Genomic DNA, 13,426 nt, shown 5'->3' with positions numbered 1-13,426 from the left:
AGTGTGACACCTGCCAGCTAATGGATTCAAATTAATAGTCCCTTTTTGGTGTAAAAGGACTGAGCTGGTCAAAGAACATTCTGTGAGAAGACCGTGGTCTTTGGAACTCACTGTGCTCCTTGGTGTGTAATAGCCTGAAGATTTTGGGGGGTGCGGCAGGACCTACCTACCTGTTTTCCCATGGGAGTTGGAGGAGAATGATTGTGGGGGAATGAGTTGGAGAAGACTTCAGACAGGAAATGCTGTATGAGTGGGGAAGATCGCTCTCTTTGAATATTGATGGGTGTAGCCCTTGTGTGTGCTGTTTTGAATGTAAAACTTCGCGATGCATCAGGAATTGTAGATACTTAAAATTAAGTACCTAAGTTAAGAGGAAGGTTGGTCCCTGTGATTAAGACAACAAACTGGGGCTCAGGAGATCTGGGTTTAAATTTCCACCTCTGCCACAGACTCCCTCTGAAATCCTGGGTAAAGTCACTTAAATCTCTCTGTGCCTTGGTTCCCCATCGCTCACACCTTTCACCTGTCTTGACTATTTCAAGAATGAGATTTTTTAGAGAAGGGACTGTCTCCTACGTGTTTACACAGTGCCTAGCACAACATGGCCCGAATGTCACTTTGGTCACTATGAAGATAAATTACAATACAATTTAAGGAAAAGCTCTGCAGATTATCTGGAGATAAAGTAGCAAGGGAGGGAGATGGTGAAAAAATAATATTGAGAACACGCACCTCGGTTACATTTTTCCAATAGTTTCCTCTGTTCATGAACTTCTGCTGTCAGAACAGCTTTTTCTTCCTTTACTTTATTTACCTAGAAGAGTATAAATAAGACACAAACAGATGAATAATAAATTAGTGAGAATCTAATTAACAGCACAATATATTATTGCGTCTTCTTTTACATGCAAAGATTTATTTTGAATAGTTGATTTCTGACTGGAGGGTTTACTTTCGGCTTCAGACTGTAATTTTCAAAGGGGTTTAAGGGCGTTCCCCACCTGACTTATTGATATTTCCCTCCTCGATATAATATTATTTTCAAACGTTATGAAGTACTGCAGAACCAAATGGGTCTTCTGGAGACTGCATTGCCCACTTTCATGATACACACCAATTACATATTTGTACTTCTACATTGTCTTTATTCTGACAGATTCCAAGGTAACAGGTTAAAAAGTTATTAGCTTACCCACTATTGACTGAATTTTAACACAGACAAGCTACAGTTGTGCAATTTTGGAGGGGCGGAGAGGGACAAGGGGAAGGAGAGGATGTCTCTGTTTATTGTCCAAGAGCTTTCGATTGGCATATTGAATGCAGGTTTAGGGCAGACAGGACAAATGATTATAAGCTGTGATTTGCATCAGTACATAGCTTACTCCAGTATGAAACAAAGGTACATGCCATCGGCTCAAAACAACCCCTTTGCCTGTCTAGTTACATTGATGAGTGACTGCTGATGGCTAAAAATCAGGGTAAGACCCAACGCATACAACACCACAGTTTAGACCAGAGAATAACAATCCTTGGTCCACAAAGCCCTTCCTGGACATCCACACAAAATCAAATAATTTTGGAGTCTGGGATACATTAAGGTGGTCAATGAAAGGACCTGTCTCTTACGAAGTGGTCCATAGTAAAAGATTGGTGAACCCTCCGATTAGATAGTATTCAATTAACTTCACAACTGACAGTTTTCAACCAACACTACATACAAAAGGTACTGAATGCACGCTAATGGTCTCGCCTTCCATGCTACAATACATACTTCTTCAATTACTTCTACAAGTTTGCGCCTCAGGTTTTCCAGTTCAATGGCCAAGGTCTTCTTTTGCTCCTGAACAGACATAATTTGATCTCGCAGCTCTACATTTTCAGGAGGGGAAAAAAAAATATTTTTCATCTTATACTCGAGGAGGTGGGGTGGAGAATCCAACAAGTATGTGGATACAGCCAAGCATGAAACACACTGGGCTGCAAAGGCAAAATATCAGTCATAGCCTAGGTTCCATAAATACATACACAGACACACGCTTCTCTTAGGTGTCATACAACAGATCTGCAATGCGGCTACAGTTTCAGATTTGCTCTACCAAGGTAATCTCCCTTGTCCAGTTCTTTTGTCTTTGCTTTTATTGCATTCTGCTGAAAACTCTCTTTCTGCAAGGCAACATGCTATTATGGGTGCAATGCTGCCAGATGCTGAAGACGCTCAGTCCCCTCAGGAGATGCTCAGCACCTCACAAGATGAGGCTATGTGGCAACAGAAAAATATTTTTAGAGGCTGCCTGTAAAACAAATTAATGCACTTGAATTCCTTTCGGATCATGATCTCTTTCTTGTCACAATAAGATATAAACAAACAACAGGCACTTAATACTTTGGGAGGTTTTCTGTGAAGAAATACTCCTGAATAGCTGCCAATTTATAACCCTTGTGACATTATTTGAAGTGAGTCAACATATAACCTTTTTACTGATAGAAGAGCTAATTCTAGTAATTTTCTCAGAATTTGTTCCTTAATTTACTTCATATTTTGATAATTAAATTACAATGGAATAAAACATTTGATTACAATCACTTCTTAATGGGAGCATAAGTGTTTTAAATTGTTGCTTAACACTTTAAAAAAAAAGAGACACACAAAGATACAGACTTACTGGTTCTATTAGTTCTCACCAAACCCTCTCATTCCCCACCTGCCTTCCATTTTTCATACTGCTGCTGCTCTTTGAATACCAAACCATTAGCTTCAACGTCTGTTCCTATTCAATTGCAGACTGGGCAGAGATGGTTGCTGGACATACTGGATATTGCATATTGGGAGCAGTGATTACAATTATTTAAAATCCCTGGAAATATTGGGCTTTTCAAATGTTTTCTTTTTGTCTGAATAGCAGCCTCCACCCTGCTCTCTCTGGGATGGGCACCCGAGGACCTTTCCATGCAAGTGGCTGGGCAAGTACATTGGCAAGAATTGGGGGTGTTTTCCGTGTGTTGTTTTTGGAGCAAATCAGCAAAGATCTCCCTGCTTAAACAAACGTGATCTCCCTCCAGCCAATGGGACAATACAACCCCTCCTACTACAGTGACTATTATACCACTGCTAAAATACTTTGCACTTCCATTCAAGAATCACAAACATTTAACAAATGTTAAGAAAGACTCCCAGCACCCATGTGAGGTAGGCAGGATTATTTATTATCCTTCTACTGTGCAGAAGGAAAGTCTGAGGCAAAGGGAGGTTGTAACTTGCTCTAGACCTCACAGTGAGTCAAGTGAAAGAGCAGGGAATAGAAACCAGCTATTCTAACTCCTGGAAAACAGTCCAAGTTTCCTTCTATAATGGCGTCTTCAACAGTGACAAGAGATACAATGCACCCCTCCCTTTCCCCCCACCCTCACTGTGCAGATGCTTATCTGAACCTTTCACCTTTCAGTTATTCTCTCCTCCTCAGCTTCCTTAGTACCCTTCTCAGTACCCAACCGGACTTTTCCCTGCTCCCTCTCTTCTCAACCTCCAACAGGATCCTTGGCTTCTTTCTCCAAGGGGAAGTACTAGGAACTCTGGAGTTCGATCCCAGTTCCGACAGTGATTCGCTGTGCAGTGTTAGACAAAGCATTTAACTGCTCTGTGCCTCAGCTTTCTTGTTGGTAAAATGGGGAGAATCATACTTCTCTACTACATGGGGGTGTTTTGACATTTATCTAGTTCATGTCTGCACAGTGTCTGATCTTTATATCCAGACTCTTTCTTCACTAGCATAGGCTGCACCAGTATAGTAATTAAGTGAGGTCACACAAGCTAAACTGAGAGTAATTAACATGATTAAAACCATAAAACACTCTGAAAAGTAGTAGGATTACTGTTATTGCGATTAGAAAGAGTAGAGGTTCTTTTAAAAAGGGAGCATTTTAACCTGTCTCAGAACGCTGAATTGGGGAAATCCATACATGCCATTTGTTAGAAGCCATGCCACCATAATCAACACAAGCTTATGCAGAATCAGGCTGGGAGGGAAGCTCTTATTCCAGTAGGGACTGCTTGCAAAAAAAGAAAAGGGAACTCAGAAACTTACTAATAAAGTAGAGTTCTCTGGGATAAGCACCCTTTGTCACCCTCAAGCTTTGCTGTTTGTCCCAGTGCAAAAGTCCCTGTTTAACTCATTTATTTTGATAGTGCCTCATGCAAAGTTAGATGGACACGGGGTTTTCATGGAAGGAAATAGAGATACCAAATGAAAGCTGGCAAGGAACGTTGCCTTACATGCCTACTGAGGAAATTTTACACAAACAGCAGCTGAAATAATGCCATTGGTGACCCTGCCCTCAGTCTTTCTGTGTATGTAAAAAGTAACAAGTGACTGACGTATCACTGTTACTAGACTAATGCAAATGTTTATTTTATTGAGTCAACAATACTGAAATCTCTCACCTGAGTGTAGGACTGCTCCATCATTGCATTGTAACTTGTTCTACAGTATGTGTGTTTGATACGGTAACAGTTATCCTGCACAATGCAGTCTATTCAACAGCAGAGCTCACCTTTCATTTGCTGTTGACAATACACCGAGTTGCATGAACCCGAGCTTCCTTCAGTTTCTGTGGATGAATCATCGTCATCGATGTTAATTTCTTCTGTAATTATATCTGGCCCCAGTTTAGCCATATACAACATGCTAATTCTTTTCAGGGTCTTATTTTCTTTGTTCAACTGAAAAGTAAAGATACACACAGTATGTAGCCAAGTATATTTTTTTTCTTCTCTATTTTAACCAGAAGATTTATCAATCATGCAGCAAGCAAGACAAAATATTACTTTAAAACACAGCACCTAACACTAAAGAGGGGCCCAAACCATGAAGTTTGGCCCCCTACTACTCTGAAGTGGACATTATGGTTCAGTCAGGCCCATTTCTTACTTCACACAGGAAATGTTTTTCTCTGGCACTCCTGGTTAGTGAATATCCTAGATAGGCTCAAATCAATTAATTAGCATGCTTACTTTAATCCGATCTATTCTTTGTGATAGCTGCCTCAGCTCCTATCCTTCACCATACATTGGCATTAATAAAAGTGCTAATCCTAAAGAAGTCATAATTAACTTCTAATTACTTTGATGCCAGAGTGTTAACAGCATAGGTTCAATATATATAAAAAGACAGTCATAACACAGAATTTAAATCATCGAATATAATATGGGTCATAATCACAGGCTAATGCCCATCCCCAGTAGTTGGGTTGGATGCTAAGCAGATGCATGGCTGGGAAAGAACAATGAGGGAACTTAAATTAATCCCTACCATGAAGCGAGCTGGTGCTGGCAGGAAGAACTGGAGGATCCAGATAGCAAAAGATTCTTCGGTCTCCCTCCCAGCCTCTCCTTGGTTGCTCCACATCTGTATTCTGCCTGCATGCATGCAGCCCCCCCTAAAGCTAAGCTCCACGGTGCACAAGGGGTGTGCAATGTTTGCATGCCCATGTGCCAACATCCAAGCACCCCTCTCTGCCCCCACAGAGATCGGGTCCAGATCTGCCCGCAAGGACACGCAACGCACCCTGGTCTATGCAATCTGAAAAAATGCAGCCAGAGACCATACTTCCTCCTTTGATTAGAAGGGATAGCTGTACTGGGGAAATGATCCTGAATTCTTTACCTAGGCAAAACTCCCTTCCATAAAAATGGGAGATTTGCTTGAGAACAGAGCCTCTTCAAACACATCTCACTTCCAAAGACTGAAATAAAGGAAGCAAGAGGAATCTTGCATGTTTTAATTAACACATACTAACAAGCACATCAGCCCTACTGGACAGTGCAAGTCTTTTAACCACCCATGTGTGTCACTATGTATGTTACAAATAATGAACAGAGAAGAGGAAAGTTACATACATAAATTACTTTTCTTAGTTATATGCTGATTGACTACCTTATGAATTCTAATATCTTGTCATTATGCAAACAATTAAGTAAACACCTCTGGAAAGTACATTGCTAATGCATCTAAATTAAAGAGATTTCTTGTTGGTGTGATTTCTGCCACATCCGAAGCAGTACTCTGGGCAGGCAAAAAAACCAGCTGGCATTGCTAATGAAATTTGGTTCAAAATTGCTGTAATCCATTTTCTGATGAAGTGGCTCAGATGCATTTTGCACAACCAAAAATACATAACACAGAGATAAAAACATTCTTTAATAATAATAATGTACTTCTGATGAGATGGAATATAGAAAATTACACACTTGGTAAATTCATCAGACTAGATGCAATCAACAGAGCACTGGAGGTCACCTTTTGCCTGCCCTCGGTTAGCTTTCATGAACAATCACCTGAAATGTAATGCTTTGGCCGACTTTTTCATTTGATTCAGATACTGAGATGCCCATTATTCCTTTATGTCACATGTGGGATAGTTTTAAACTTGTTTACCATTTAGCCCAAACACACATAAAATGGACTATAAAAAGTAATGCTCCATGAATTACTGGTATCTTGCTTAATGTTCCAAAAGCATAACTAAATAGACACCTCTAAAAGGAGGGCACCTTCCATCAAAACAACAAATACATTTTACAATGTTTCACATATGAATTATAGTTTTTACTATCTTAAAGCTATTTCATATCTCAAAGAAGGCAAAAAAGCATCTGCTGTGCTTACACACACACACACACACACACCCCCAACACCCTTCATTCAGAATAAGATCATGAAATCAGAATACAGATATAACTGAACAATTGTATTAATTGTTCTCACCTGAGAAGCCAAAGCTTCAGCACTTTCACGGCAGGTCTTTTCAATTTCAAGGTGGTTCTGCATACAATTTACTTCCTCGATCACCATGTGAGAAACTAGAAAATGGGAAAATGTGTTTATTACAAAGCTGAAAAAGCTGACTAATTTTTTACTGTAACTGACACACTCATCCCATGATTATGACTACACTGTCTTCCACATCAATAACTTTTTTAAATGGTTTTGCAAACTCAGAAAAGCACAGCCCATACGAATGCATGTAGAGAGGAAAGGTTATGAAAACAGAATGAGAGATATACTTTGTAAGCAACAATCAGAATATTATTAACCATGCTAGCAAAATTATAATTACAGAAGTTTCAGATAGCTAAAAGCAAGTCATAAATTGATAGGTTTTTAAGGCCAGAAGGGACAATGTTGACAATAATCATCATTTATTAATTGTATTGTAGTAGCACACAGGAGCTCTAGTTGGATCAGAACCCCATCATGCTAGGAGCTAAACAAAGAAAAGGGGTGGGGGAGTGGAAGGGAGAGAGAGTCTCTGCCCCAAAGTGTGAGTTCCTTCAGAACACAGGGCACTCACATGGAGTAGCATCTTACTCCACAAGTGGGCTCACTGACTTCACTGAGACCATTCCAGGCATAATGTACGATTCTATTGTTGGCTGAACACTGTATTATAAAAGCCACAGAATGGGCATGCCACACAGCTTAGTTAATACTGCTGTTGAAACTTTAACTTGGGCATTTCCTGACTTTATTTGGAATTTAAACTGTGCAATTGGAACAATGCAATGACAAAAGCTTTTGTATTTTAATTATTATTTATGGTTTGAGTTCTCTCTGTGCCTGGCCCTGTACTAACATAAACTAAAGACTTTACAACCTGTGCTCCAGTCCTGCTACAATACACATAGGCAGACCCCAACACTCACATGGATCGTTTTGTGGGACTGGGGCCTAAATAAGACACGGTGATGATCAGATAGTAACACACAACGGAAATATCCACATTAGAACTTTTGAGATCATGTCAGAGTGATTGTGAAATAGGTGATTTGGTATCTGAGCACCTCACAACATTTAAATGTATTTATCCTCAAACCCCCATAAAATAGGGAAGTACTATTATCCCCATTTTACAGAGGGGGAACTGAGGCACAGAGGGACTAAAGGGGGATTTTCAAAGCACAGATGGCAGTTAGGTGCCTAACTCACATTGACTTTCAGTGAGCGTTAAGCACCAGACACCATTTATGGCTTGGAAAAGCTCCCCCTCTAAGTGACTTGCCCAAGGTCACACAGGAAGTCTGTGGCAGAGTAGGGAATTGAATCTGGGTCTCTCAAGTCCTCAGGTTAGCATCTTAACCACTGCACCATTTTTACTTTGAGGGCTAGATTCTGACACCCTCAGTGTCCTGGGGCCCTAATTCTGCAGCTGACTCTGTGGTGGCAGATTGCTTTCCTTCCATGGAGTCAACTGCAGAATCAAGACTTTAATATGGAAATAGGACTATTCACAGACTATGATACTACACAACATCAGTAAGGACAGCAGAATTTAGCTTGAAGACAGAAAAACTGAAAAATTCATTTGTATTATTTATCACCAGGAAGATATAGAGTTAAAACTTAACAGCTTCGTACACTAAAGAAATAGATATATTTATTCCCCCAAAACAAGCTTGAGAATTGTGACTGGAAAAATATTTTCAGACTATGTCGTTCATTAGACAAAGATATAAAAAAAATGGGCACTACTAGATACTCCTAGTGCCCAGACACCACACAGATGGGCACAACACAGATTAAATAGTTTAGGAAGATAGCAAAGTGCTGTCAGTTGAGAAGTTTTACCATTATTTTACAAACGTACTTTTGCTAATGCTATTTAGTCAATAATACAAGAAAATTTTATGTTTTGAATTAAAAATAACTTGGAGATTATGGGGCAAGTCTCTGGCTACAGGTGAAAGGCAGGCCATGCAAGTTGGGCCAAAGTGACCTAAAACACTCACCTTGACGTTCCCTGATTCTGGGACCACTATGTGCAGCGTTAGTCCTCCAGCATAAATAAGGCTTTGTCCACACTACGAACCTTTTATCAACGCAGCTGTGCCGCTAAAAGGCGCGCAGTGTAGTCGCTGTCTGTCGGCAGGAGAGAGCTCTCCTTCTGACAAAAAGCTTCCACTCCCAACGAGCAGCAAGCAGAAGAGCATTCCTGCAGACAAAGCGCTGTTCACACCCGTGCTTTTCGACTGCAAAACTTCTGTCATTCGGGGGAGTGGTTTTTTTCCACACCCCTGAACGACAAAAGTTTGTCATTCAGATTCCAATGCAGATAAAGCCTTAAAGTAGCCTTTTGTCTGTCTGCTCTAATTTCTGCTGGCCATAAACAGCCTGAAAAGACCAAAAGAACAGCTGGATATTTGCAAAATATTGAGAAATCCTGGCCAACAGCCTCTATCTATCCCTCAGACCACGTCCCCTAAAACTGGCAGTAGAGAGAAGAGGAACATGGGAGTTCCTCGATCATTGCGGAATCTCCTGCGCTGGGGTGATCTTTCTGTGGCCAGTTATGCTTGCTTAACAGAAAGACTACACTATTGGTATGGAGCAAAGCTGCTGCCCTTCACTGGAGGATGTGGAGGAATATATTTTAAAGAGGAAAACTTAAGAAATTGACTATTGGTGCTTTTCCTTTTGTTGTTGTTGCATCATAAACTCAGAAATTGAGGATGGATGGATATATTATACTGTATATATCCACCAAGAGGGAAAGAACCTTATCTCAAATCCTGCATGCAGAACTAGTTAAAGTTAGGAAACCAGGACCAGGTCACACAGAACAACTAAAGATTACTCTTGGTTCACTTAAGCTTAATTAACCTGCAATTATGATTAAACTCAGTAAAAAAATTCTTTCCAAATTAAATACAAAAATATATTACTTCCTAAATCTGCCCAAAGTTCTTATTATGTTAATATTAAAATTCATAAAGCAGCACTAAGTGGCCAGAAACATCTCTAACCTTGACGTTTTTTCAGGGGTAATAATAATCTGCAGCAAATGCAGGCCAGCCAAAAACCACTTAACTAATTAGTAGTTGCAGTCACCGAGAAAACATGAATCAACACTGTTATTACAAGTGGCACATTTGAGTGGCATCTAATTATGACTTGATGAGCACGATACTTGCATTATCAACATTACTACTGCATCCCATCAGGGACTAAAAGCTGCTGATGGCATTGACTGCGAGAAACTCCCACTCAATGGTACGGCAGCACCCAACAATTTCCTTGGCAGGGGCACCCTCACTAAATGACACGTTAAGCGTAATTACTGGTAGACATTGTAAATAAACAGGATTGGAAGTGAAAATTGTACCAAGTGCATAAGACACAATCTGACACATTGGAAGTGGCAGCCTTAATTGAGAGTTTCTTTGACTGCTCAAGATCATTTCAACTGCATTTCTCGGAGGACAGTGATTATAACTGTGGAGACAGACGGCATAATGGTATCAGCACTGCTGACAGAGCAGTGAATTAAATTGTATCTGCTGTTGTGTGAAAGCCTTGATGAGAGGTACAGATCCTTAGTGGTCTTATCATTATAACACAATGGTCATGTTGTCATCAACCTTGCTGGCTCCAATTGAAAAGAAATGATTGTGTGTTGAAGCTTTCCCCCCCACCACCACCTTCTATCTCTTGTGCTGAATAGAACCAATTTTCAGAGAGCTATGAAATCACGCAATAGGGCCTAAAATGCAGCTGCTTGGCATACAAACGGGGCCCCATTAAACTGGAATCACACACAATATGTGTTTATGCCAGGAGAACAAATAGAAGCTGAGTACAGGCCAAGTTTATTCACAGACACAAAGCCGGTGTAGCTCTTCATCAATATAATTGCCTTTTATATTGTCATTTAAATAATGGGCTCTATTATTGCCTTAAAATCCTAATATTCCTGGCATTTTATCACTATGTTTACAAGGTATGTTCTTTAAAAACGTGAAAGGAAGATAAAGGAAACCTATAAAATTTTACATCAAATATTACTTTGAATTTTAAGCCTTAACTACTTGACATTTTTGTCACATTCTGGTATTCACAGTATCATAACAAAAACCCAAACAGGCTGTGTTTTTTTCCACAGGAATTAGACTTCTTATTTATGAATATCCTTGCCTTATGGAGCAATTATACAAATCATTCGAGGATAGTAAAAGTTACCATTTTTTATTTCATTTTCTATAACTGTATTTGTGAGCAATTACCAAACAAAATTTAAATTAATTTAGTCTCACACTGTATATTTTTGTGTGTGCTTTCCATGTCCTGTATTTCTAATGATCATCATGCATTGACACAAACCAGACATAACAGACCAAAATCCCATTGTAATGGTCCCTTATGAGGAGCTATTCCACTAGGATACTTACACTCCCATTAGCTGTGCTTTGTTACTTCCAGACACCACACAGTGTCAATAGAACCATTACCATAAAAGTGTAAAACTGATCTTGATATTTTTCACAGAATAAAATATGACTTGCTATAAAAATTACCAAGGGACATTGATAATTTCTTTTCTTTTAGCAACTTGACTGTCTTCCCACCAAAAAACTCCAGCTACTCAATTTACATGGGTATAATAGCTAGTCAGTTTACATGTGTATAATTCCAGAATAACTCAGCTGAGGAGACAGAGCAGAATTTGGCTACTATCTTTTGAGCTCTTACTCTAAGTCAGTGGTCCCCAATGCCATGGCGCCCGCCGGGGCATTTATGTGCGCCCGCCTAGTGCCCAGCAGGGGAGAGAAGCCACGGCCCCACGCCTGACGATGACAGAGAACTTAGGCTGCGGGCGCGGTGCTCTCTGTTCCCGGGAGGCACAGGGCCCGCCTAGTGCCCAACAGGGTAGAGAAGCCGCGGCCCCGCGCCTGCCGGGGACAGAGAACTCCGGGGCTGCGGGCGCCGGTGTTCTCTGTCCTCGCAGCTTCTCTCTTCTCTCTGGATTCATATATTATGTAATATTAAATACAATGTTTTTCGTATTATTTAATGTACAAATACATAAGCCTTGAAAAGTTGTTGGTGCCCGCCACAGTCTTCTGAAAACATGAATCTGCTACTGGCCACAAAAAGGTTGGGGACCACTGCTCTAAGTGTTAATATTCCCATTCAAATGCCTACTTACTTTTTTGAAACTCTTCAAGTTTTTTGACTGCCTCATCACGCTCTTGTTTAATTTTGTCACACTGTACAGGGGAAGAGAAAATAAGAATTCAAGTAAAGCTGTGAACATGGTCATATAATTAATAATCTATACAATATTCATGTAAAGCCATAGGGAAGAGGGTAAGGAGAGATAACGTATATGAACCTATAAAGCAATCATCTTTTTGCCCTCAGTCCCCCAAGATCTGTGGAGCATCTGTATTTAAAAGTTGTTATCCAAGATGTTTCAAATCACAGCTGACAAAAAACACTCTGGAGTTCAATCATTTTTGTTACTAGTGTACTGATACTGAAACAAGCACAGCTAGTCTGCAGTTATTTTAGAAGTCTCACATTGACTGGTCCAGATGTTAGTAAATTCTATCCTACATTTTACAATAATAGAAGTAACATTAATGGCATGGGAGATATACATTATATTTATCAGAGATGCCAACCGCTTTTTTGCAGTGTCCTACATTTCTATACAAATATATATAGAATATCTTTATCTTGGAGGTTTATACCGCTGGCCATCACCACAGTATCTGAGTGCCTTCCAGGTAAACTCAACCACAATTTTGAAATCCACAGTGCACTACATAAAGTCTCTGGCACCTCTCCCTTTTTGGGATCAAAACTGTGTTTAGGATTGATGTATTGGGGGGTGGGTGTCTTTGTGGGGTGTGTGTAGAAATAGGGGTTGCGACAGTTTTAGAGCAAAAGAGATGTCAGTGTTCTTAGTGTCATTCTTATGATGGAAAGGCTTTTTCAAAGGAGAAGAATAAAATGAACACTTAATTGGTAACTTGCCTCTACAGCTTTCACAACTCCGTATAATAGATACAATTCCAAGAAATAATGAGTATAGCTCACGTGACATATATTGTAAATGATCATCCAAATCATGGAAAACACATGACTTTATGGGGAAGAATGACACCATTACAGAAAAATAGAATGCCTTGAGATTTTTCCACCTAACATACCTTACATGCTCAATGTAAGCAGGCAGTGTTCTTGTAGCTGTCTTGGTCCCAGCATATTAGAGACACAAGGTGGGTGGGTAAAATTTTTTATTGGACCAACTTCTATTGATGAGAGAGACAAGCTTTCAAGCTTACACGGAGCTCTTCTTATTCCCGGACCTGAAGAAGCGCTCTGTGCGAAATCAAAAGCTTATTTCTCTCATCAACAGAAGTCGGTCCAATAAAAATATTACCCACCCACCTTTTCTCTCTGATGCCCAGTATAAGTACATTCTCTCTCACATGTAGCTATACAGGACCACAATAACTAGAGATGGAAGGGATCCACAAGATCAGTGTCCTTACAGTGTAACTATATTTCCAGATTATACTTTCAACATTTCAGAAGTTCATGACAGGTTCAACAGTTTTTGATTTTTAAAAGAAAAAAATCGTTATATT

General features: G+C 39.9%; 1 protein-coding gene across 1 annotated transcript in view; it reads right to left on the bottom strand.

The window, feature by feature from the left end:
* The window catches only part of SHTN1 (shootin 1), a 105,420-nt gene that overhangs the window by 64,908 nt on the left and 27,086 nt on the right, over positions 1–13,426 (bottom strand). The window contains exons 3-7 of the mRNA XM_045022812.1: positions 11,977–12,037; positions 6,762–6,856; positions 4,549–4,717; positions 1,772–1,869; positions 733–814 (exon numbers count right to left, since the gene is read on the bottom strand). Coding sequence (XP_044878747.1) covers positions 733–814; positions 1,772–1,869; positions 4,549–4,717; positions 6,762–6,856; positions 11,977–12,037 — 505 coding nt within the window. The remainder of the gene's footprint in view (positions 1–732; positions 815–1,771; positions 1,870–4,548; positions 4,718–6,761; positions 6,857–11,976; positions 12,038–13,426) is intronic.

This window comes from Mauremys mutica, chromosome 7, assembly GCF_020497125.1.
Source record: "Mauremys mutica isolate MM-2020 ecotype Southern chromosome 7, ASM2049712v1, whole genome shotgun sequence".
NCBI classification, from domain to species: domain Eukaryota; kingdom Metazoa; phylum Chordata; order Testudines; family Geoemydidae; genus Mauremys; species Mauremys mutica.
Note: the sequence above shows the minus strand (reverse complement) of the source record. Positions and strands in the feature narration are given on the sequence as shown.